We start from the raw sequence: 26,215 nt of genomic DNA, 5'->3' as shown, positions 1-26,215 counted from the left end.
CCCAATTGGGCAACCTTTTTTAATAAAATGAAAATTTAGGCGGGCTTCACGGAAAACACTTTTATTTTACATTTTTTAAAAATTAATTAATAGGATTACGTAGTCGATCACAAAGTAAAAATTCAACAATTTTCAATTTCATACGAAGGTAAATGTCGCTTGCCATCTCGACACAGGTCTTAATTTAGTTGCACCAAATTCTGTAATATTTTCATCATTCGAAGAAAACTTTACCGCCATTTGATTGGACGGTGAGATCACATCCGCTGGACTATCGTAACCATTTAAACTAACCCGGAGCGGATTGGCGAATCCGTCGAATACCTGCAAAACGTTCAATTGAAATTCAATTCAACTTATTTATTCGCATTATATCAAATCAAATAATAATCTTTCATCACGTAACTAAAAGAGGGTATATAGACTTACGGTTATAAAATCACAGCATTCTTTGACGGAAAGTTCTGTAAAAGTCAGATTAATTTTCTTTTCCGGTGGCGCATTGATTGTAAAGAGGCAACTCAAATTGGAGCTGTAATCGTCCGGGAAATTCGGAGATTCAATTATCCCGCCATCCTCTGTCACATTTTTACACGATCCACAATCGCCTAAAAAAAGTTCAACGCGACAATTCAAATACATACATTATGTCAGTTGGATCAATTAAATGTAATTACTATATTGCACAGAGGAATGATATTAAGTCATCTTATTTATTACCTGTGATGTTGCACGGAATGGCAAGGGTGTCTGTCTTTCCTGCCAATAAATTGTTCGGTTTCCCGATTTTCCTCTCTGCTTGAATGGCCAAAAACGGGAAGGAAACCAAATGGAATACCATCAACTATAATGAAACATATATAATTAACGGTGTGTGAACAACCAACCTTTCTCAACATTTTCTGTTGAATGAAATCTGACCTGAAAGCAGAGGATTGCCAAGAAAGCTGTCACGAGGAACATTTCGTCTGGTGGCTCGGAGAGGAATGAGAATGACTGCCGAGTTCACCACACGTACGCAACGAAAGTAGGTCATTGTCGCGGACCACGTGATATAGCTTGCTCTTGGGCAGGACGCAACAGCAGGAGGGAATAATCGAGAATCTAATTCAGACGCCATCGCAGCCGATTTTTTAATTTAAAAATAGCAAAGGCGGCTAATTTGTTATAGTTATATTTAGCAACAGATTGAATAGGATTAATCAAGGCTATGGGCATTACATTACATATATCCCCGCAGGATCATGTGCTGTGGGTTGAATAGGTATTCAGAGACGAATAAAAGATGTTGCCGCATCATTACACAAAAGGGCAATAGCTCGAAGGCATAACAGGAAATCTGAGCGAGTCACGCTCTTGAGACGCTCACGCCCTGTGTAGTTTATTTTTATTTCCGAATAAAAATTGAAACTTTTTTTTAAAAAACCTTTCTCAAATTTTGTTTGACTATAAAGCCACCGGGGCATTTGTCAGTTGTAAATTTATTTCATCACAAGTTTATAATTTACACGTTAGAATTTTCTAGAATTTTTAGGAATCAAAGTTGATTAGATTATTTACAACATTTTCACAAAAGGACTTTGTCACACGAAGGTATACGTCGCCTGCCACCTTGCAGGCCCCAAATCGGTCGACGATGTGTTACTCAAAGCGTCAATAGGACTGTCAATGTTATTATTGGAAGAGAACTTGACTATCAGCTGATTGGACGGAGAGGTCAGAGCGGCGGGAATTTCGTAACCGTTCAGGCCCACCCGGAGTGGATTGGCTAATCCGTCAAAGACCTGCGGCATCACAGTACACAAAAGGATGAGGTCTAATTTTAATAATAGGCTGTAATATAATCTAACATTTTTTGATCAAACTCACGGTGATGAAATCGCAGCATTGGTTCACGTTGAACTCGGTGAACTTTAACTGGACATTCTTTCCTATAGGCGCCTTAATGGTGAAAAGGCAACTCAAATTGGCGCTGTATTCGTTGGGGAAATGTTGAGATTCGATTAGGCCGCTTTCGTCCGTCAAAGCTCGACACTCCCCGCAATCGTCTAATATAATCCAAATTTGCAATGCAAAACACCTTTTAAAAATGATGCAATTTTAAAAAAAACCGCAATCAAATCGTACTTGTAACATTGCAAAAGGTAGTGATGGGTAGAGTAGGTATAGCCCCGTCGATTCTTTCCAATAAAAGATTCGATTTTTTGGTTGGAGATATCCGGTTGGTCAAAACGTACAGCGGGAAAGACGCTATCATAAATACAATGATCTATTTAAAAAGAGAAAGATATATTAAGAATCCTTTAATTGTTAACTTAAAACACAAAAATTTGAAAACCCATTTCATGGAGCACGTTAATACACTTGTACAGTGTCACTAAACAGAATAAACACAAGCTGGTGGCTATATACATTTCGATCAGCCTACCTGTACGGAGATGATTGTTAGGAACAAAGTTAACACCAACATCTTGCTTGGTAAGCACACCGACGAATGATGATGCCGAGGAGGAGGAACTATGCAAAATAGGTCACTGTCGCACGATCGCGTGCCCTGCACTGACGAGACGCGAGAGATATATATTCACATCAGCATGCAGCAGTCTCAATTGCTGGCTCTGAGAGACGTACACTTTTCATTGAAACAAAAAGGAAAGGAACGCGTGAATTGGGATGCGCTCCGAATTTTTCAATTTATTCTAGTATTACCTGTTCTATCCGTTTATATAGTACAACCTAGTCTGAATGTAAACCATCTCTTGCCATTATAGTGGATTCCTTTGATTTCTTGGAAATAGCTTTTTAAAAGAAAATTTAATCGTCTCAAATATTTTTACGTTTTATCAATATCTATCGTTGGATTAAAGCAAAAGACGGCGAGGGGGGGCGAGATATTCAAATGCATAGCTTCGAGGCATAACAGTAAATGTAACGGGTCAATGAATCACGTCCAGTCCATGCAGCAGCAGCATTCGTGATATTCCGAGAACTGAATTGTTATGCGCATCACCTTTTCTTGCATTTGTGCATGTCATTATAAAGAAACAACAGCGCGATGAATTGCTCTTGCAACATGCAACAGTATATAATTTCATCACATTGAAATTTTTATTAACACCTCATTAAATTTTTTCACATATGATCGTAAACAACAGTGTTCAAATAACCGTTGTATTGACACGTCATTTATATACATGAAAACAATTCAAAACATTTATTGCTGTCGTAACAATTTTCAAGGCTAACCGTCTAACATTATACGCCGCTATACTGTACAGGTGCCTATAGGTAACACAGGAATTTCTTAACGCAAATCAAACAATCAAGCATTTATAACACAGAACAGTATAGTCGAAAGGGTGTATAGGCCTATAATAGGATATAAATAATTGATTTTAATAAATAAATCCGAAGTAGCTAAATCTATAGTTCGTTAAGTGCTGTTTGATTTTTCATTTCGTCATCTGTGAGAATGAAGCGATTTTGAGAACCTTGGAACGTGTAAGTGGCTTGCCATCGGCCCGGTGCGTTCGCTGGTGGCACTTGGGCGTTATCGGAATTGGTGGTGAACTTTATTGTCATCTTGGTGCCCGTCGACGTCGATTTATCCGGAAGAGTGTAGCCGTTTAGGCCGACTTGAAGTGGATCACTGGTCCCGTCGAAAACCTGCGTGCACATCGTTATAAGCAAAGTGAATTATTTTTGACAGCTAGAAAGTCAAAGTGGTGTTATTATGTGGTTTCTTACGGAGACAAAGTCGCAACAGTTTTCCACGTTGAATGTGGTAAAAGTCAATTGAATAGTTGTGTACGAAGGCGATACAATTGTAAAGAGGCAGTTCAAATCTGGCGGGTATTCGCTCGGAAAGTTCAACGATTCGATAGTACCGCCTTCTGTTGTCATACTTCGGCAAACTCCACATCCAGCTATATTTCATAAAAGTTATAATACATCTCAGAATTAAGAAAAAACCATCAAATTAATATCTTATCAATATAAGATGCAGGAATATTTTAGGCTTAATAAATGTCTTACGATCAGGAACACAAGATCCGATGGCTGTACCAAACGCGTTGCTCTGACTCAATCTTTTCGTCATTTTCTCGTAAACGACAATCGACGGGAAGAAGAAAAATAGGAATACAAAGATCTGTGATTTAACAGAAAAATGTATATAGTCCTACACTAATTGATATAAAAGTTCCTAAAAAATCACAGCACACCAGCAGCAGAACTTTACCTCCACAAGAAGAGTCGCCTGGAAGAACGCGAGGAGAAGCATCTCGTTTGATGGCACACCGGCAAATGACGGTCGAGTCAGATTCGAACTAGGTCACTGCTGCCGGGCCGCGCGCGGCCATCACTCGAATGTTGTGCTGTTGCTCACAGCTGTTGGTATATAGGTTTACAAAAAATTCTCACGCGCTGTCTATATAGGAGCAGGTAGGCCTATGCAGTTAACCGATAAAACATTACGACGTCAAGATCATTACAGAAATCTCTGATGCTGTGATGATATTTAATTTGAAAAATGTAGAATATTAAAGGTTAGGCCTATCTTAGGGAATGTTTCAGTCAAATTATTTTTAAAATATAGTGTTTTCATTTATTCTATATATAATATATCAAAGAAATTGTTATTTTTTCAGAGTCAGGCACACATTTAAGATCATCTTATTTGCTCATATCTTAATCTATTACGCAAAGAACTTCAATCGTGTTATTTACAAAGCAGGAACCAGGAATAACGGTACATCTGCTGATGCGCTAAGGGCGGGTCCGGACGAGAAACAAATTTATATCGTTGGACGTCATTCAGCAGGGAAACCACGGTTGCTGGCTCGTCTGTTTGAACGTTTTGTAAGGTCAGCATTGTTTTGTTTTGTTTGTTTTTATTTTTATTTGGATGGAATTTGAATCCTTCCATGTTCAATCATTTTACAAATATAGATATCCGACGGCGCCATCTGGCGATGCGATTTCTATATACGCACCTTTGACACGAAATTTGATTTGATTTTACATCATGCTGATTGTTTCGCGTTATGGCGATGAGGTTGAATAAATTTGATATTACTTGTCATATGTATTGAAAGTCAGCAGCAGTATAGCTATCGATATTAACTAATGTTATTTCATTTTTGGTTATTTTAGTTACATTTTAGGCCCTATACGAGTTAATTATTAGGCCTATACTAACTGCATTTTCCTATATGCTTTAAACAAAGACGAATTTCACACTACGATAACACTATTCGCCTTCCAGTGGGAAATTGCTATTTCTGCTAGAAAAATCAAAAGGGAAAGTAGATATCCGACGGCTAAGACAGCAAAAGCCCCCATCAAATTGGTCAACGACAGGCGCTGCCGTGTTTCATCGGTCTTTCCCTTCCTGTCCTTTATATGTTCACTGTAGCAAGGCTTTGTATTCGGCTCGAATTGTTTCATCCATAGGGAAATCAGCCCGATTTCACGTAGTTCCATTGTCCTGTGAAGAATGACGGCAAGTGTCAAATGCCAAATAAATGTAAAACAAATTAACAGTTGATTATTATATCGATATAGGAGTGTTTCATCCTTGCAATAATCAGTTGAACGATTATATAATACCCTTGATTGAAATTTTCGAGGTGAGGACTTTTTTTTGCCAAACCCCAGCCTCCAGCTCTGCTTGCAGTTTCCGCCGCTGCTATGGTGATCTTGCACTGTTGGGTTTTTTTGTAGTCATCTTTAATGGCGGTTTTCAAAGCATTATCACTCTGTTCAGAAAAATATACAAACAGCCTATGACAATCAAATTTCACACTAGCTAGGCCTAATATCATATAAGATGAATTGGCAAACAAATCGTAAATTCAAATGAATATATATATAGAGGCACTATATATATAACGGTGGCCCAAATAAGTATAGGCGCGCGGTTTCAGTTCAAACAGCAGTTCGATCGCAGCACAAAATAAAACATTTGAATTTCAAAGATGGATTTCTCACGCTGAAAAAAACATGTTGCGCCGGTAACGATTTCACCAGGTCGACACATTGCTGAGTAGTATTGCACCTCGACATTGGGTAGGCTCGTAATTTGTCGCCCATCGCTTTGAACACTCCTGTTGTTGCTGTCTGTTGTTTAATATACCCGAAATTGAAGACCGTTAAAATATTATATAAACGTACAAATTTGTACGTTGAGCGTTGAGCATTTAATGAGCTAATTGGCTTATAATTATAACTGCTACCGCTGCATTTGGAACCAATGGATTTTCCCCAACTATTACCGAAAATACAATGTCAGGTCCTTGCCCTCTATTGACAATGACGCGGATTTTGGAATCGGAGGCTACGTCATTCATTGAATTGATGAGCGCTGGCTCGCGGTGGGTTGCCGTCACGTAGGAGATGAGAACTCCGTTGTAAACGTTGAGTAGAACAAGAGTCAACAGGCACCAAGATCCAATGACGAGTCGAATTGGCGTGATCTTGCAAGAAATGTATCCACCTGTCAGATAATATAGGTCATACAGAGGTCATAGGCCTATATCTACCTCAGTATATTGTTGAAGGTCAGCTATATAAAACTAACCCTATTGTTAATAATAGTGCATTATTATTGAAATTAATCAATTTTACCCTGATTCAATAATGTTGTAAGGATGTAACTGAAGATATTTTCCGTCACGCCAACCTGCTGATGCATCCCCTGCTGCTGGTTATTCCTTTCTCCGCTTTGATATCTGATGGAAAGAATTTTGATTTTCAAAATTCGATTGAAGCCTAAGACAGTGATGATGACGGCTACCGAGGCTATAATTAGCCCAGTCCAAACCTTTAATCAATTGGAAAATTGGCGAAATGAATGTGATAATATGGTCAGAACCAGTATAGGCCTATCCTATTATACGCGTATAGCTATATACAAACGTACCCAAAATTGAAACGGTTTGATGATGGCGTTGACGTTGTTTTTATTATCATCGGGGATTGGAATGAGAAAGGCAACCTGCGTGTAAAACCACGGATGGACCATTTCTAAACTGCGCAGTCGTTCAGACGTTTGCACCATTGCAGTGAGTATCAAGTCGCACTCCTATTATACATTGTGGTTCATGAGATAGTATATGATTTTTATTGGGCAATAGGTATATGTATGCAATTGCTAATAGTCTTAAAGCTTTATAATTTAACATCAGTGCTGCAATCATTTGATTCATACTCCTCTTAATGCATAGCTAATGAATCCTGGGAATTTAGGTCCTCTATCTTCCAGGCTGGTAACATTAACTTCAAGGAAGGAATACCTTTTTCAATGTTAATTTTTAAAAATTAGTACACCTATATAATATGTACTGTACAGATTTACTCCATTAATTATTGGTGTAGGCCTAAAATAGAAAATTTTGGGTACTTAAATTTGTATCGACGGGAGAGCCAGTCGAGCATCAGAGGTGAAACGCCTTCCAGTCCGATCTGGTGACCGGTGGAATTTCTCAGGATGTTCACTGACACGGGAAACTTTTCAAATTTTATCAGAAACTTATTAGGCCTATTATAATTTTTTTTAAATTTTAAATTGTTTTAATGATATTTTTAAGGAAAAACAAAAAGTGTGATATAGTGCTAAGTTAAGCAACATTTACCTCAGATGCTATAACGACGAGGTGGTCTTTCTTGAATGAAATGGCATCAGCATCCGGAATCACCGTCGCGAAATTGTGGCAATAAACCAACGATGCGGTAACAATTGCCATGAACAGCATCCAATCCAATTTCATAATTTCCTATTTCCTTTATTTCCTTATTTCACTATACTTGTGAATTTTCAACAGATATTATACTTATAAGAAATCGACACCGGTTCGTCTCAAGACAGGCTAAATAAGTTACTTACAATAACCCAGCATTCTTCCATTATATATACTGTCAACAATAAGAGAGAGAGAGAGAGCTCTTAGACGCGATGAAGTGATAGAAGAAATCAACCTTAACCAGCGAAAAACTAAGACCTTATATATTACAGTCAGCTATATATAGGCACACAACATTTGACGTTTGTAGGACTCTTTATTGAGAATGTATACGGTATATATACTTTCTTTTTTAAGAAAACCTGACAATGCAACAGCAGTCGATGTCAAAGCGTGCTCATTGGCAACGACATGTTGCTTCTCAAACATGAAAAGTTAAAACTGATTTCCCATTCAGTCAAACACAAATTTGGCTGAAAAGCAAAAATGCGCTTTCTCCAACTATATGAACAACCGACCAATTGGTATTTTTCCAGAAGAACAGTCTCCTTTTTTCCGCTTTTTTCACGTAATTATTTTTTCACCGAATTTGTTTATTGAATACGATCGATTGATCGATTCTATAAAGCTAAAACAAACCGAAAACTCTTTTTGTGCCGTCAAATAAGGAGGACACTTTTCTTTTTCGTATGATGCAGACATATATAGAAACTCTTCAGTGCAATATCAGCATCATATAATATGCTTCATGAGTTGCCAGCAGCATTCGCGCTATGATATACCTCCATTTGGTTTCTTTCCCAGCATCACCGGCTGTTTTCCAGCAAGTATCTAACTTAATAATCCTTCGTGATGCTTGCGTGCGTCAGAATGTGATTTCATGGGCTGCCCTGAAGGCATTATTGACCGGCGTTGACCGAATGAACTTGAGAATTTCCCTTTTCTTGTATTTTCACAATCGCACTGTAAACTCCGTGGGTGGGACGACAATTTTCTTTAATATAATATAGCTTTAAGTTTTTTTTTTCAAATAAACAGATAGAAGATTTTATATAGATTTAAAAAAAAATGGTTCGAAACAAATGTCGATTATTTCATTATTGATGTGTTTGTATATTTGTGTAACAAATTAAAAGAGATTTCGTTTGGTTTTAAATATTGCTTTTATTCGGTTTTATTAGGCCTAATTATAGTTTCTACAGTTTGTTTTTTGAATAACCGGCAAAAAGGTTTAACTCATTGTTTACTATTATTATACGTTCGTGTATTTTTGTATAATGGTATAATAGGTCTGCTATATCGAAACCGTTATTTCATTATTGATGTTACTATTTTTGTGCGAGCTATTATAGGTTTGTAGCCTACTATATAATATTAAACCCTTTGCTACATGCTTAAAATAATAGGGCTTAAGGTTAATTTCACATCACGATAACACTATTCGTTTTAAAGTAAGAAATTGTCATTTCTGACAGAAAAACCAGAAGAGAAAAGAGACAACCGAAAGCTAAGAGAGCGAAAGCTCCCATCAAATTTGCCAAAGACAAGCGCTTTCGTGCTGTCTTGTTCTTGTTATTCTTTTTAATTTCGCTGTGACAAGGCTTTGTATTCGGTTCAAATCGTTTCTCCCAAAGGGAAATCAGCCCTTTTTCATGTAGTTCCAGTATCCTATAAGGCAATTAAGAGTCAAATAAATGAAGAAGTTGTATAGACATGTTATTCGCGTGCATCAATCACGCAGAGGAACGTTTATATAGGCCTACCCTCGATTGAATGTTTCGAGATGAGGACTTTTTTTCGCCAAACCCCAGCCTGCAGCTCTGTTTGAAGTATCCAACGCTGATATGATGGTCTTGCACTGGTGATGTTTTTCGTAGTCATCTTTTATGGCAGCTTTCAAAATAGTCACACCCTAATCATAACAACCACACAATTATCCGCAATTATCCTCGCAATATTATATAACACTATTATATTATTAAATTTCAACGCTTATCAAATTTATAAGATAATGTACATTCCAAAGTCGTGAATTCAAAAGTAGCCTAATGACACTATATTATAATAAAGGCAACAGAAGGCAGAATGAATTCTCAATATGGTTTCATTTCACATTATATCGTATAATAGAAAACGAAAAAAAACTAAAAATGTAGGCTATTATTCGAATTTATTTCTTATACGTTGTAATAGACGTGTTGAGCAGGTAACGATTTCACCAGGTCGACACATTGCTGAGTAATGTTACACCTCGACATTGGGTAGGCTCGTAATTTGTCACCAATCGCTTTGTACAATCCTGTTGTTGCTGTCTGTGCCAAAATTAAAGACTGTCATATATTTTCTGAAAATTTTTTCAATTTTTCCATTCATTCTACAGTCCTCATTTTCAACTAAAAATTCCAATTTTCTATAAAATGGTTCCAATTAAAAAAAGATTTCATATTCTTAACAAATAACGAAAATGTGCAAAAAACAAAACCCCAGTCCCCTTTTCTCCTATACAACTTGTATTAAGATTATTATTATCCTGTTACCGAAAATACAACATCGGGTCCTTGTCCTTTGTTGGTAATGACGTGGATGTTGGAAGCGGAGGCGGCGTCATCGATGGAGTTGATGAGCGCCGGCTCGCGATGAGTTGCCGTCACGTAGGAGATGAGAATTCCGTTGTAAACGTTAAGCAGCACAAGAGTCAACAGGCACCAAGACCCAATGACAAGTCGAATTGGTGTGATCTTGCAAGAAATGTATCCACCTGTCAGATAATATAGGTCATATCTCATTATTATGATAATAGCTATATTTCGTATTGAATATGTGTCAATTAATTAAATAACAATAGCCTACGTTATTGTTATATCAAAATCAATTTCACCTTGATTCAATAATGTTGAACCGATGTAAAGGAAAATATTTTCCCTCACGCCAACCTGGCGTGGCGACCCCTGATGGTGATTCATTTCTTCAATGTTACTTCCGATAGATAGGTTTTTGATTTTAAAAATTTGATTGAAGCCTAACACAGTGATAATGATGGCTGCTGAAGCTACAAGTAGCCCCATCCAGACCTTTATTTATGTAAATTTGTGAGATGAATGTGATATAGTCAAGCAGAATCCGTCTTGTAAAATAATATTATAATAGTTTTAGTAGTTAAAAATGTACCCAAAATTGAAAAGGTTTGATGACGGCGTCCACGTTGTTTTTAATATTTTCGGGGATCGGAATGAGAAATGCCATCTGCGTGTAAAACCATGGATGGACCATTTCTAAACTACGCAGCCGTTCAGACGTTTGAAACATTGAGGACATAATCAAGTCGCACTCCTATACAATACATTTGTGTTGCGTTTATGTGATATGGTAATAATTGCATGTACAATTATTAATATTAGCCTAATGTAATATCAATGCAATTCGGTTCATACTCCTCTCAACGCATAGCTAACAAGTCCTGGGAATTTAGGTCCTCCACCATCAAGGGTAGTAACATTGGCTTCAAGGATGGAATACCTTTTTCAATGTTAATTTTAAAAAATCAGCACACTTATACCAAATACGTATTTACTTCAGTAATTCTTGCTATCAACTGTTGATGGGTATCAGTTGATGGTAGGTATACAGTATTAGAAAATATTAGGTACTTAAATTTGTATCGACGAGAAAGCCAGTCGAGCATCAGAGGTGAAACGCCTTCCAGTCCGATCTGGTGACCGGTAGAATTTCTCAGGATCTTCACCGACACGGAAAACTTTTCAAATGTAATCAGAAATTGTTTTTTTTCAATCTTTTTTTGAATTTGTAACTTTTGTATTATAATTTTAAAAAGAAATATAAAAGTGCCATATTGTGCGATGTTTAGCACTTTTACCTCAGATGCCATAACGACAAGGTGATGGTCTTTCTTGGCTGAAGTGCTGGCATCCGAGATCACCGTCGCAAAATTGTAGCTTACCGACGATGCGGTAACAATTGCCACCAACAGCATCCAAGTTATTTTCATGATTCCAATTTCAATAGTATTATTTACTCTGGGAATTATCAAAAGATACTAGTAATAAGAAATCGACAAAGTTTAATTATCTCAAGGTAGTTGAGTTTTATACTTACGATTTCTTGAATCATGCCTCACTATAACCAATATACCCAGCCAGCACGATGTAGCCTACTTATGAAGCGATTAAAGGAATCACCTTTAACCAGCAACGAGAGTATTTGACCTTACTCAGTCGTAGCCAGCACAACTTTTGAAGCGACATTTGAAGTTTATATTGGATCTTATTGGGGAATCTTTTGGGGGTTGCACTTTCTTTTAAAAAAACTTGACAATGCAGCAGCATCAGTCGATGTCAAAGCGTGATTATTGGCAACGACTTTTTGCTTCTCAAGCATGAAAAGTTGAAAATCATTTACCATTCAGTCAAACAAAAACTCTGAAAAGCAAAATGCACTTTATAGCCAATTGAACAACCGACAAATTGGTATTTTTTCAGAAGAAAAGTCTCCTTTTTCCAACTTTTTTCACATAATTATTTTTTTACCGAATTTGTTGATTGAATATGGACTGACATTGGACGGTGGTTGTGCTCATTCCCATCAGCATCACCACCGGCTGGTTTCCATCATCATCATGTAATTCTTCACGATATCCAGAATTTTTCTGTGGTCAGCTGTGAAGTCATTATTGATCAAAACTTCAGCTGACGAATTTTCCCTTTCCGCGTGCTGTAGGCTACATAACTATTTTCACGATCGCAAATCGCAATAAACTTGATACGTGCTGGGTCAACGGAAATTATTTAGATTAAACGCATTTCGTGCTTTTGGTTAAATGAACCACCCTCAAACTGAAGATGTTATGTATATTAAGATAAAAAAATACTCGTTCGAAAAATATAGAGCATTATAGTTGATATAGTAGACTATAACAAATTTAAGGAACGAGATTTCGTTTTGTTTTAAATTGCTATATTCGCTTTTGTTTGCTTTAATTCTTTTTGGTTTTATTATATATTATATAGATTGCGCAAGATTATATTTCCTTCCAGCAAGAAGATTAATGTTCCAATGTACGCATATGTATTAGGCCTACTATTTTCGTGTATTGTATTAATATAGCCAATATCGAAACTATGCTGCTGTTATTGAATTATATATAGGTTTAAATCACTACTTTGATGATGTGCGAGTAAATTACTATACATCATTTGGTATAATATGCTGCTTTAAACAAAGACGAATTTCACACCACGATAACAACATTCGCTTTCCATTGGGAAATTGCCATTTCTGCCAGAAAAATCAAAAGGGAAAGTAGATATCCGACGGCTAAGACAGCAAAAGCCCCCATCAAATTGGTCAACGACAGGCGCTGCCGTGTTTCATCGGTCTTTCCCTTCCTGTCCTTTATATGTTCACTGTAGCAAGGCTTTGTATTCGGCTCGAATTGTTTCATCCATAGGGAAATCAGCCCGAATTCATTTAGTTCCGATATCCTGTCGAAAAAGACGGCAAGATTCAAATATGCAAATAAATTTTAAAAAAATTATGCATCGTTAGGAATTTGTCATCCGTGAAATCAGTTGAACGATTACCCTCGATTAAAATTTTCGAGGTAAGGACTTTTTTTTGCCAAACCCCAGCCTCCAGCTCGGCTTGAAGCATCAACCGCTGTTATGGTGATCTTGCATTGACGAGTTTTCTTGTAGTCATCTTTTATGGCAGCTTTCAAAACAGTCACAACCTGCATGTGCTCATCATACAACCACACATTTAACACTGAGGCTTATACATGAAATAAGAAATATGCATTAATATAATGACGTAGATTCAAAGAGTAAAGCTATGTTATAAAGCAGCAATAGGCCTATAGGCAGCATGCATTAACAATATTCGCGGTTTCAATTCACAAGTTGTATATAGGCGTCAAAATAATAATAAAAAGGATATTATATGCATTTCTCACGCCGAAATAGACGTGTTGCTTAGGTAACGATTTCACCAGGTCGACACATTGCTGAGTAGTATTGCACCTCGACATTGGGTAGGCTCGTAATTTGTCACCCATCGCTTTGAACACTCCTGTTGTTGCTGTCTGTTGAACCCGAAATTTATAAGACCGCGCATAAATTATATATTAAGCCGTACAACTTAGGCCTATAACTGGGATAATCAGGAATATGAATCTTATTAATATTACGGAAAATAACATGTCAATTCCTTGTCCTTTGTTGACAAGGACGCGGATATTAGAAGCGGAGGCGGCGTCATCAATGGAGTTGATGAGCGCCGGCTCGCGGTGAGTTGCCGTCACGTAGGAGATGAGAACTCCGTTGTAGACGTTGAGTAGAACAAGAGTCAACAGGCACCAAGACCCAATGACGAGTCGAATTGGTGTGATCTTGCAAGAAATGTATCCACCTGTCAGATATATTCTGCCTTAGTTTTGTTTCGTAGTGAAAAATGTCTACGTAATATAATTAATCGTTCTATAGCAATTAATTGTTAACAAAATACATTTTACCTTGATTCAATAATGTCGTAATGATGTAAGTGAAGATATTTTCCGTCACGCCAACCTGATGCTGCTGCAATCGCTGATTATTCGTTTCTTCGTTTTGATTTCCGATGGATAGGATTTTGATTTTAAGAATTCGATTGATGCCTAACACAGTGATGATGATCGCTATTGAAGCTACAAGTAGCCCCATCCAAACCTTTAATTATTAACATTTTTCGAGATTAAAATCCTGTGCTGAACCCGTCATTGTAGTTATTAATGGCAGCATAGGCCTAAATATAGGTAATAACGTACCCAAAATTGAAAAGGTTTGATGACGGCGTCCACATTGTTTTTAATAACTTCGGGGATCGGAATGAGAAATGCACCCGGCATGTACAGCCATGGATGGACCATTTCTAAACTGCGCAGCCGTTCAGATGTTTGAAACATTGCAGTCATTATCAAGTCGCACTCCTATATGTACATTTGTGTTGTGCGTTAATATGATTTTTGGACAATATTTACACGTAAAATTTATTATATTCCATTGGCAAAATTTTCATGCAGCAATAAAATCAATTCAATTCATACTCCTCTTAATGCATAGCTAATGAGTCCTGGGAATTTAGGTCCTGCATCTTCCAGGCTAGTAACATTAGCTTCAAGGATGGAATACCTTTTTCGATGTCAATTTTCAATTTTTAATTAGTACACCTCTATAGTGTATATTTACGTAGGCCTATTTATACTTCATTGATTCATTGTCTATTGGATATAGCTATTAGAAAAATATTAGGTATACTTAAATTTGTATCGACGGGAGAGCCAGTCGAGCATCAGAGGTGAAACGCCTTCCAGTCCGATCTGGTGACCAGTTGAATTTCTCAGGATCTTCACTGACACGGGAAACTATTAAAATGTACAGAAATTTATTTTATTTTTTAAATATAAAACTTTTCTGTATAGTGTATACTAATAATATTATAAAATATTGAAAATACAGTAGGTTTTTTTTTAAATATAAATACTGCTATATAGGCTATCAACTGCAATCTCAGCGCTTTTTATTTTACCTCAGATGCCATAACGACGAGGTGATGGTCTTTCTTGATTGAAATGGCGTCCGGTATCACTGTTGTGAAAGTGTAGCATACCGACGATGCGGTAGCAATTGCCATGAACAGCATCCAAATTAACTTCATAATTTCTATTGAACAAATTAGGCTATGTAGGTACTTTGGAAATTTAAAAAATATATATTCAAATTAGAAATCGACACAGTTTAATTATTTCATAAGGTGCGGTAGTTGAGTTATATAATACTTACGATTTGCTGAATCACGCGTCGATACCCGTTCGTCTACTGACAACAAGAGCCCTTTTCCAACCACTATAAAGCGATGAAAGAAATCAACTTCTGATGAAGTTTATAGGACTCTTATAGGGGTTGTACTGTTCTTTCTAAGATGAAGCTTGACAATGCAGCAGCAGTAAATGTCAAAGCGTGATTGGCAACGGATTTTTGCTTCTCAAACATGACAAGTTGAAACTGCTGATTTACCATTCAGTCAAACAAAAACTGTGAAAAAGACAAAACGCACTTTCTCCGATGTAGCCTAACAACCAAACAATATAGCAGTATTTTTCCAGAACAAACATTATTCCCCCTTTTCCGCTTTTTTTCACATCATTATTTTTTCAATGAATTTGTTTATGGAGACTCTTCTCGTGCCGCAGATTTTTTCGTTCTCTCAAATATAAGTAATGTTATGTATCATGTACTAGTTTTCTTCGTATGGGTTCGTATATGCAGACATCGGTAGAAGCTCTTCAAAATGCAATATCATCATCTGCTTCATGTGATATGCCAGCAGCATTCACGAAATTACCTCCATTTTTGTTTTCATTCCCATATAATATCTTCAGCATCACCGGCTGTTTTCCATCATGCAATCTTTCACAATGCTATAGCGTGCTTCTTTCGCTGGCATTTCTCCTCATTTTCTTTGCTTTCCGCGTATTTTCACAATTGCTTTAAACTCGATTGCTGCACCCATCGGTCGACAGTTATTTTCTCAAGCGTTCTAAAGTTTTCTTTTTCACATTTTTTTTTCTTTTTTCTTTAATCATAGTCAGATCGAAGATTTTTTAGGTAAAAATAGTAGTTCGGCAGCATATAGCCTATAACAATAAACTTTAAAGAGATTTCGTTTAGGCCTATTTTATTCGTTCTTGTTTGCTATTTTCTTCGGTTTCATTGTATTATGTTGTGCAAGATTTTTTTTAAGGTAAAAGGTTGAACTCATTAATGACTAGCCTATTTCTTGTAATATTGTAATATAGTCACACCCTCCTCAAAATCAAAATCAATATCAAAACTGATGTTATTGTACATATTTAGGTTTAAATGGCAACCTTTTATTGATGTGCGAGTTAATTATACTGTGTAATATAGCTACTAGATACTAATACACCACTTGCAATGCTTTATAAACAAAGACGAATTTCACACCACGATAGGGTTATTGATTTTCAAGTGGAAAATTGCCATTTCTGCCAGAAAAACCAGAAAAGAAAAGAGACACCCGAAAGCTAAGACAGCAAATGCCCCCATTAAATTATCCAAAGACAAGCGCTGCTGCCGTTGTTGTCGTTGATGCTTGTTCTTGTTGTCGTTTCTTTTATCTTCATAGCAAGGCTTTGTATTCGGCTCGAACTGTTTCTCCCAATGGGGAATCAACCCGCTTGCATGTAATTCCAGTGTCCTATATCAACAAATGAATAGCAATATTAGTGAAATAAATAAGAAGATTAACAAAAAACAAACAAACAAGAAAAACAAAAAACAACTGGACCAGTTGATTCAACTAAAAACGATCGTCTTACCCTCGATTGAATTTTTCGAGGTGACGAGTGTTTTTCGCTAAACCCCAACCCGCAGCACTGTTTGAAGTATCTGCTGCTGCTATGGTGATCTTGCACTGACGGCTTTGCTGGTAATCATTTTCAATGGCAGTTCTCAAAGCTGGCATAGCCTAATATAATATTCAGAACAATTGTCAGCACTTTAAACAGGATACACCAAAATAAAGTCGAAAGTAGCTTTATTGAGGCAATATAATACAGTAAAGGCCAAAATAATCTAAAAATTCCAAAATGAGCTGAAAATCCCATAAAATTAATTGCGTAATTTTTATATGGTTGAAATTCTTTATACAGACTTCAATTTAAGTCATTATTTATTGCTGCTCCGTTGCTGCTGTAGTCTACTATAGTTGGGTTCAATATGAAACAGGGAATAGATTGAATATAATAGAAATGGATTTCTCACGCTGAAATAAACGTGTTTATGGGGTAACGATTTCACCAAGTCGACACATTGCTGAATGGTATTGCACCTCGACATTGGGTAGGCTCTTAGCTTATCGCCCAGCACTTTGTACAATCCTGTTGTTGCCATCTGAGCAGAAAAATGTATAGAAATGAAAAAGCCGTATGACCACGCGTACATAACTGATTATATGCAACAGGAAAATTAATTATAGGCCTACTCCTATTACCGAAATGACAGTATCGGGGCCTTGGCCTTTGATGACAATGATGTGGATGTTGGGATTAGCGGCGACGTCCTCGATGGAATTGATGAGCGCCGGCTCGCGGTGAGTTGCCGTCACGTAGGAGATGAGAACTCCGTTGTAAACGTTGAGCAGAACAAGAGTCAACAGGCACCAAGACCCAATGACGAGTCGAATTGGTGTGATTTTGCAAGAAATGTATCCACCTGCATGTCAGATATATTCTGGCTTATAGTATTGTTGCGTAATATAGTGAATGTCTACGTTATAATTAATCGTATACGTAGATAGCATCCAGCAATTTAATTGTTAACAAAATACATTTTACCTTGATTCAGTAATGTTGTAATGATGTAAGAGAAGATATTTTCCGTCACGCCAACCTGATTCCACCGCTGATTAGGCCCATTGATTATTGTTTCGTCGCTCTCTTTTTTTCTGCTCGTCCAAATTTTCATTTTCAAAATTCGATTGAAGCCTAAGACAGTGGTAACGATCGACACTGAAGTTACAAGCAGCCCGATCCAGACCTTTAATCGAGCAATTTACGACATAATTAAATGTTAAATGAAATTTTTGGCCTTGAGCCCTCTTCTGTATTTTCTAAGGTTTTTCTCAAAACGAACCCAAAATTGAAAAGGTTTGACGACGGCGCTGACATAGTTCTTGGTATATTCGGGATACGGTATGAGAAAGGCAATCTGCGAATGCAACCACGGATGGACCAGTTCCAAACTGCGCAGTCGTTCGAACGATAGACCCATTGCACTGATTATCAAGTCGCACTCCTAAATACATTTGTGCTGTTAAAATAATATCTCGTGTTTGTGAAGGAAAGATGTTTGGACAATTACTATAGCATGCACATTTGCTAATATATATACACGCTGCAATGCTATATTATAGCTACATTAGCAATTTAATTTACATATATAGATATACATATACACGGATTTTATACCCCTCTTTTTGCGTAGCTGATTAGTCCTGGATATTTAGGTCCTCTATCTTCCAGGCTGGTAACATTGACTTCGAGGATGGAGTACCTTCACCAATAATAAAACAGAATTATTGCATACACCTGGCCAGTCATGGCCAGTAATGGCCTATATACTGGGCATAAGTGTAGAAAAACATTACTGAAATTTGTATCGACGGGAGAGCCAGTCGAGGATCAGAGGAGAAACGCCTTCCAGACCGATTCGGTGACCGATGGAATTTCTCAGGATCTTCACCGATCCAGGAAACTTTTGCAAATGTACCAGAGAAATTATTTGCAATATTAAATTTGTTACTGATAGAAAACAATTGGCCTTTTTCTATTAAAAAGAGCCACTGTGCCAGAATATTCAGCCTCTTTTTACTACCTCTGATGCCACAACGATGAGGTGATCTCTTGCGATTGGAATTTTATCCGGGTCTCCAATTGGCAAATCGGTGGACGATGCGATAGCCATCGCCCAAAACAACAGCATCCAAGTCAATTTCATGATTTCTATTTCATTAATTATAATAATTAAGAGAGTAAAAATTAAGATTTTGCTTCATGATGACTATGTTACTTACGATTTCCTCAGGCGCGTCTTTATTGTATATTTTGTTTTACATATAACACCAAGAGTCCTCTTTTCAGTCGCGATCACTCCATCACTGAAACGGCATCAAATTTGCCAAGCTTTTATTATCGGCACCAGTTATACAGAAAACGCAGCAACGCGCGACATCTGCAAGTGTTCACTCGGCTATTGGAATTGTTTCGTGTACAGCCTAAAAGTCAAAATGCCATGTAAAAAGAGATGAAAGATGAAATCGAATCACATCACCTGCTGTCAAGTTTTTGGGTTATTGACTTATTGTTGGTTCCCATCATTGCACCATTAATCATGTTCTTCGCATAATAACTTTTTTATTGAATGACTTCGTGGACTGATCGATTTCGTACAGCAAATCGCAGGCTAAATATTCTATAGGTTTCGCTGTGCTGTATATCACGATTTTCCTGATATCTCGGTCGCATCTGAAATAATTTTAAAAAATACCTTTTCATTCTGAAAGAGCTGGATAAATAAGCTCTATCCTTTTCTAATATGAACTGCTGTTATTTCATTCTAAGTTTAAGTCACCCTTTTGTGCGAGTCAAATATAATTACTACTACATCATTTGCTGTGCCTTAAAACAAAGATAAATTTAAATATTTCACTTCACGATAACACTAATCGTTTTCAAATGGGAAAATGCCATTTCTACCAGAAAAATTCTAAAATAAAATTAATACTTTATTACTTCGAAATTTTTTATTCACCCAACATTCTTGGACTGATTTATTTCCACACAACAAAATCGAAAGAAAAATATTTTTAGCGCCGTCAAATCAGGATGTACTATTAACCTTTAGTACGCAGACAAATCGATAGAAACTTTGCGGTGCCATGTCGTTGCGCTTCACGTGCTGCCAGCATCCGCCAACAGCTCCCGTAGCGTTCATTCCCACCGGCTGGTTATCCATGATGTAATCCTTGACGATGTGCCTCTCTTGCCAGAACTTTTCGTGGGCACTGAAAGCGTTGATTAGACCTTCTCCTCTAACTGCGCACTCCCGGATTTCAGTTAACTCTCCATTGGCGTTGGGTTCCGGCCAGGTGACGATCAAATTGGGCTTACTTTCAATCCGCCTGGCCAGGACGAACCCCGAAGTCCACAGTTGGAACGCCGGGTAATCGGTGGTGCTCCAGAAATTGAGAGACGCGTACAAATCGAATTGGTCCTCTTGCTCTTGGCTGTTGAAGTGGAGAAGGGAGGCTTTCTCTCGCGATGTGCACACCTGCTCCGCCTTGATGAACGGCACCTTCTCGTTGAAAAACTCGTGTCGATAGCCGGGCCAGATGCCGTGATTGACCACCCGGAACGGTGTCGGTTCCACTTCCACCGCCGCCATTCTTTCCACGACACGATAGGTGCTGACGATGGCGACGGCCACTATGCTAGCAATAACGATGCAAAGGAAAAAGATTCCGGTACCGATGCAAATGTCCTTGAGTAAAAGGACGGCTGGGTCTTCTTCGTAAGTTTCTTCATCATCTTCGTCGTCTATTTTAACGTTGGTTTGTTCTTTGCTCTGACGTTGCTGCTGCTGTCTAGCTTTATTAGCGAAAGGCTGGTTGACACTTTTAGAAGATTTCATTTTGGTAGGTCAAAATCCTTGCAACACCTGGCGTCATACGTAGAGCTGTAGTTCACTTTATATAACCGGAGCAGAGTATTCCTTGACACGCACAACGAGTTTTCGCCACTTTTTCGCCTTTCCTGATTTTATTTTCAATTTTTCATCAATTAAATTTTATGATATCGCTAGAAAACATTTTTAAAAATAATGTTCAAGCATTTTCTTTGCATTAATCGACATATTTTATTATTTTTACCTCAATTACAACCATCGCTCCGTAAAAGTACCCATGTGCTGAAGACTTTGTTTTGACAACAGATGGGGTATAACTATGAAAATGATTTAATGAGCTACAGGAAAACGGCACTTGAAATTAACTAATATCCAAATAACACAACGTTTGACGTTGATTGGCTTCTAAGGTAGCGGAGTATTAATGTGAATTAACGAAGCAGAAAAGGGAATGTGATTTCACTTTCACACCGCTAACGGTAGAGCCTTCTCTGAAGACCCATTTTGACTTTCGTGTGCCGAAGTGACATGCAGATTGAGCTGCTCTTTTCTAATTGTGCGAAAACTGCAAATCGGACATGAAAAAATGAGTTCGTCGCTCAATCCCGGATGTTTGTTTCTCAGATGCGCCTACAATATAAAAATTGAACATGATCTAGATATTCCTGACGTAAATATAAGATGAAATTAGTGTTATTTACTTTGTAGGTTGACGACTGAATCGAAGCGTAAGGACAATGTGGACACTTGTACTGCTTCTCTCCCGTATGCTTCATTCTGTGACGTCGGAGGGAATTGTGATCTGCCGTCCGATAAGCACAGCTGTCGCACGCGAACGGCTTCTCATTTGTGTGCTGCCGTAAATGAATTCGTAGATTCGACTGCGACGTTGTGTTGTAGCCGCAGTAGCTGCAGAGGTGAGATCGCATTTTGAGATGGACGGCGTTACGGTGGGCACGCAACAACCTGCTGCTGCTTAAGATTTGTCCACAGTCTGGGCATTTGTTCTTTAGCTGTTGTTCACTCGACCCTTTGTTGAGTGAATGTAGTTCCTGTCATACAACAGAAACAGTGTACAAGTTGTCATTCTGTGTCAAAATAATCAAACTTCAATTATACTTAAAAAAATTAAGTACTTACTTTGTGGTTTCGAAGTTGCTTCATATTCTTGAAACCCTTGCCACACTCATCACACAGACAAGTTCGCTGATCACTGTGAGTCTTGACGTGAAACTTGAGCAGTTCTTTCTTCCCTGTTCTGTACCCACACAGATGACAACTTAACAATTCAAGATTTACCGAGTGACTCTTCCATAAATGCATGACCATCACTTTCCAAGAAGATTTCATCTCATCACATTCTGGACACTTGAAGCTGCTCTCGTAATGACATTTGGCATGATACTGTGCATTACATTCCTCCTCCAGTCGGACACTACAGCCAGGTATATTACATGTAAATCCTTTTGGGGAAGCAGTTGAACTACTGAATACAGCATCTCCAGTATTGACAGTTTCATTATCACTGATTTGATTGGGTTCTTCATCACATTCGTCTAACAGAAAATCTGACGATTCAGTTGTTACCTCCTCCGAAATATTGGTAATGCCAATTTGATGTTCTTTTTTCAGATGTTCCGCAACTATGTGTTTTAATTGACTAACAAATTCGCAATTAGGACACTTGTAACAAAATACTTGTTCGAATTCTATCGCGCTGTCTAAAGTTTCCATTTCTATCGCCTATTAATACAAGTAACTTTTCTTCAATGTTGTTGTTTATGACTTATCAGTGACACCTGTCGGCAGTATGTAGAATTAGATTTGAATAAAAAGAAACCTTTCGGAAATATTTCGATAAGGGCGTAATTGGCGGATTGCATATATAAAAAACAAATAAAGCCAAGAGACAGTTTTAAAATGTGTCAAATTATTTCAGTTCTTAGTTATCCATTGGCAATCCAATGTCAATAATTTTTGTTGAGTCGCTTCTTCCTTCAATGCCGGCATCTTTGACTCGATATGCCCGTTCATGAGCGTAGGCAAGTCATTTGTTGCACCATTCTCCGAGTCAGCTTTCACGGTCATCAATTTGGTGTCATGCTTAATCATGAGGTCAATCATGAAGGAATTGCAAATTCTAGACATTGGAGGTAAGGTGGAAGTTGACGTCTCCAACAGCTAAATAGACCAAATGGAAGAATCAGTTAATCAAGTAAATGTATACACAACTGATGATGAGAAATGTAGTTACCGATTGAACTGATTTATATCCCTTGATGCCGTTTGTTTGATGGATGACCGGAACTATCTGCTTGGCTGCCGAGATCTGTTTCTGTGCTTTGATGGCTGAGAAAGGAGTCCAAGGTAAACTGTCAATGTGAGAAATTGGGGTAGTCAACTTCTCGTCAAAACCACAGACGGAATTGTCATCCACACTGTAAAATTCCTATAATCAAAGAAATTCGTTAATACGGTGATGGTTCACATAGTAAATCTTTTAATCTTACTTGTTGATCATCAACAATCAAAAGCCGTGAATTTACTAGCCATTCTGGGCTGTTTGCCAGAGGATTCGGTCGGGGAACAAAAAGAGCCGCAATAGGTTCTGAACTCTTCACGTTCGTTATAGTATGTACCGGTTTCGAACTCGAAGGTGCGAACACGAACACTATGAACACAATGAAAGATAAGCATTCGAATTTCATTAATGGATTTTCACGGGAAAAGTACCTTCACTGTTTTGCAAGACCACTGCCATATAGCTGGACTTGGGATCAGGCACCAAACACCTGATAGGGCTACGCAATTTCCCGACTTTCCAAACTAGTCCTTTACTAATTACATCCCATGCGAAGAGGGATGATTTTGAAGCACAAACGAGATAGCGAAAGCATTGATCTCTTCCGAATTCCATCAGCCTAGAGTAACCAAACTGTTAGTAAAACACTAGCCATTATCGTTTTAGGTTTGAAAACTTACTCAATAGATTCTTCAATAAGGTTATGGCTTAAAGTCGTGTTGAGGTTGATGGTCATTGGATCCCATAAAGTAACAGTGTCTTGAAAAGCAATGGCCAGTAACGAGCCGTCTTCCGAAAAGGATGCAGCGGTTGGCATCATTTTACGGAAGTCTCCTGCAACGTCGCAAGTCCACGATTCCTTCTGACGGTAAATGTCCGTGTCGTCGACTAACCGCCAAATTTTGAATTTAAGATCGCGGCCAATAGATACGAGGCAAGGGTACTCTGTGCCCAGCAGTCCCGGTTGGAAGGCCAAGGAGGTGATCCGATCGTGGTGTGGCATAGTTACGTCCGTGTTGAGTTCGTAGTTGGCTTGCACAGCGTCGTATCGCCAAAACTTTAAGTTCATGTCATGATAGCCTGCTGACATGTTCGACCAAACTTCCAGTGTTGCTAACCACTCACCTGTGGGTGACACAGCAACTCGCAACACTTCGGCGTTACCGATGATGGTGTTTCGTTCGTCAGTCAGAACGTTGCGATTGGCAATGTCCATCTAGAAAACAAATTACAAGAAATTTGTTTCATTAATGAACATTTTGTGATCGAACTTGTGTGTGAAAAATTGTCTTACATTGAAAATCATGGAACCTCTCAGAGGATCAAAAAGCTGGAGGAATCCAGCTTGTGAATTGAAGAAAATTCCTTGGGTTCGTGGATCAAAAACCAGACCAGTAGGCATCACCGATTCTTTCTTTGATTCACCATCTTCAAGACCACGGATCGGATCGTGTTTGATTAACCCACCAAAAATGGCCTGATTGATTTTGTTGGTCGAATCAATTATACGTATAGCTATGGGGGGGGGGGGATAAAATTCTATCATTTAAACCTTTTTTGTTCCTTATTAAAAGTTTGATCATTACCATTGTCGGAATGAGATGTGGCGACGCAGATGTTATCAGGAGCGTTCACAATGAATTTGATTGTTGAGCCCATACGTGGAAGAAACTGTCTGTGTTTGCCTTCAAGTCGCCACTTGACCATTACTTTCTCAGATCCTCCACTGTAAAGGTATTCACCTAAATTTAAATTTAAAAATAGTACATAATTAAGACACAGTCATGCAGAACCTCTTAAAAGCAACAAACCTTCACTAGAAAAACAGACCGAGGAAACAGCAAGTGTGTGCCAATGGTACACAGTCTTCACTGGTCTGATCTGATTAACAAAGTCATGCCAAAGAAGAATACGGCCAGAGATATCTCCTGTGGCCATTATAAGTTTTTCCTTGTGCAAAGCAATACAAGTGAACTTTCTCTTGTCTGTCATGTGCCTATTTCAAAATATTTGATAAGTTAAAATTCAAAATTATAGAAATATATAGCTTACTTTTTCTCAGCTCCACTATTCATGTCTTTGACCAACACACCATTACATTGGTAATTCAAGGCCCCTATAACCAGTGATCCATTTCCTTGATCACAGCCAAATGCAACAGACTGGGGTTCTTTTCTAATATCTTCAGAGAATATTTCCCTTTCACTTGTGCTATTGACAATCCAAAGAGAGGAACCGTTGGTATTTTTTGATGGAGTTGATAACAGAAACATGCCATTTCCTGGATAGTAAAAAGAACAGAATTTTTTCATGCCATCAACTGCAACTGAAGTTTTCTGCAAAAAGAATGGAAGTTTAAGAAAACAAAACTTGAGAGGGGATAAATTTACTAGACAACAACCTTCAGTAGTTTTCCGTCTTTTATATCCCATTCAATAACGTCTCCAGAGGTGTCACACGAGTAGAGAACATTCTCCTCTTTGATACCCAAACCAATGATATCAAAACTATGTTTTTTTAAACAATGCACTTTATCTCCCGATTGGATGCTGTAAATTCCTACTTGGCGGCCAGACGCGATGCATAAATACCTGTCAAGCGAATAGAAGCACAAACAAAATAATTCCTAAACATTTTGACTGTTTGAAATAATTACTATACCTTGAATCGTCGGTAAAAACCGGAGGTTGTTTAACAATGTCGGGTGCATCTTCTTGTTTTTTAACAACAATATTGTCTGTATTAGTTTTAGCTTTATCCGGACCACGTGCTTTCTTATTCGCCATTTTCACTATTTAAAGCCGAAAAGAAAAAGACAGAAAATTGTTCGTCTGCTATGGCAATGGTTGCCACTCTGTAGCGTCTGTGCGGAATAACAAGCAATCCGCGCAACGCTGGGGATAAACAGCGGCAAA

At 37.9% G+C, this 26,215-nt stretch overlaps 7 protein-coding genes across 7 annotated transcripts; all 7 read right to left on the bottom strand.

Annotated features, from left to right (window-relative positions):
• Positions 1-45: 45 nt before the first annotated feature.
• Positions 46-982, bottom strand: LOC124201216 (dorsal-ventral patterning tolloid-like protein 1). Its single transcript, XM_046597724.1, has 4 exons — positions 922-982; positions 721-844; positions 430-608; positions 46-324 (listed from the first exon to the last, which is right to left on the bottom strand). The coding sequence occupies exons 1-4, from the start codon at positions 961-963 to the stop codon at positions 139-141; spliced, it is 531 nt and encodes a 176-aa protein (XP_046453680.1). The 5' UTR covers positions 964-982; the 3' UTR covers positions 46-138.
• Positions 983-1,465: 483 nt separating this feature from the next.
• Positions 1,466-2,570, bottom strand: LOC124199453 (protein SpAN-like). The gene is made up of 4 exons (XM_046595269.1): positions 2,429-2,570; positions 2,128-2,269; positions 1,870-2,048; positions 1,466-1,784 (listed from the first exon to the last, which is right to left on the bottom strand). Exons 1-4 carry the CDS (start codon positions 2,468-2,470, stop codon positions 1,584-1,586), a joined length of 564 nt encoding a protein of 187 aa, XP_046451225.1. The 5' UTR covers positions 2,471-2,570; the 3' UTR covers positions 1,466-1,583.
• A 587-nt stretch (positions 2,571-3,157) lies between these two features.
• Positions 3,158-4,366, bottom strand: LOC124199286 (blastula protease 10-like). The gene is made up of 4 exons (XM_046595066.1): positions 4,241-4,366; positions 4,036-4,150; positions 3,748-3,926; positions 3,158-3,666 (listed from the first exon to the last, which is right to left on the bottom strand). The coding sequence occupies exons 1-4, from the start codon at positions 4,280-4,282 to the stop codon at positions 3,424-3,426; spliced, it is 579 nt and encodes a 192-aa protein (XP_046451022.1). The 5' UTR covers positions 4,283-4,366; the 3' UTR covers positions 3,158-3,423.
• Positions 4,367-6,200: 1,834 nt separating this feature from the next.
• On the bottom strand, positions 6,201-10,604 carry LOC124200585. Its single transcript, XM_046596856.1, has 8 exons — positions 10,280-10,604; positions 9,926-10,054; positions 9,506-9,654; positions 7,403-7,540; positions 7,211-7,295; positions 6,923-7,084; positions 6,628-6,823; positions 6,201-6,496 (listed from the first exon to the last, which is right to left on the bottom strand). Exons 1-8 carry the CDS (start codon positions 10,526-10,528, stop codon positions 6,201-6,203), a joined length of 1,404 nt encoding a protein of 467 aa, XP_046452812.1. The 5' UTR covers positions 10,529-10,604.
• A 3,071-nt stretch (positions 10,605-13,675) lies between these two features.
• LOC124200584 lies at positions 13,676-19,279 on the bottom strand. The gene is made up of 12 exons (XM_046596854.1): positions 19,190-19,279; positions 18,963-19,069; positions 18,784-18,868; positions 18,449-18,610; positions 18,151-18,205; positions 17,808-18,028; positions 17,579-17,707; positions 17,134-17,282; positions 14,839-14,923; positions 14,560-14,721; positions 14,269-14,461; positions 13,676-14,165 (listed from the first exon to the last, which is right to left on the bottom strand). The coding sequence occupies exons 1-12, from the start codon at positions 19,277-19,279 to the stop codon at positions 13,882-13,884; spliced, it is 1,722 nt and encodes a 573-aa protein (XP_046452810.1). The 3' UTR covers positions 13,676-13,881.
• Positions 19,280-21,204: 1,925 nt separating this feature from the next.
• On the bottom strand, positions 21,205-22,732 carry LOC124200693 (zinc finger protein 664-like). Its single transcript, XM_046596993.1, has 3 exons — positions 22,139-22,732; positions 21,700-22,050; positions 21,205-21,628 (listed from the first exon to the last, which is right to left on the bottom strand). Exons 1-3 carry the CDS (start codon positions 22,730-22,732, stop codon positions 21,464-21,466), a joined length of 1,110 nt encoding a protein of 369 aa, XP_046452949.1. The 3' UTR covers positions 21,205-21,463.
• A 116-nt stretch (positions 22,733-22,848) lies between these two features.
• Positions 22,849-26,169, bottom strand: LOC124200690 (WD repeat-containing protein 75-like). Its single transcript, XM_046596991.1, has 11 exons — positions 25,962-26,169; positions 25,702-25,891; positions 25,353-25,636; positions 25,112-25,296; positions 24,887-25,042; positions 24,595-24,815; positions 23,981-24,516; positions 23,732-23,919; positions 23,509-23,669; positions 23,253-23,447; positions 22,849-23,179 (listed from the first exon to the last, which is right to left on the bottom strand). Exons 1-11 carry the CDS (start codon positions 26,084-26,086, stop codon positions 22,934-22,936), a joined length of 2,487 nt encoding a protein of 828 aa, XP_046452947.1. The 5' UTR covers positions 26,087-26,169; the 3' UTR covers positions 22,849-22,933.
• Positions 26,170-26,215: the final 46 nt, after the last annotated feature.

This window comes from Daphnia pulex, chromosome 8 (assembly GCF_021134715.1).
Source record: "Daphnia pulex isolate KAP4 chromosome 8, ASM2113471v1".
Classification (NCBI taxonomy): Eukaryota; Metazoa; Arthropoda; class Branchiopoda; order Diplostraca; family Daphniidae; genus Daphnia; species Daphnia pulex.
Note: the sequence above shows the minus strand (reverse complement) of the source record. Positions and strands in the feature narration are given on the sequence as shown.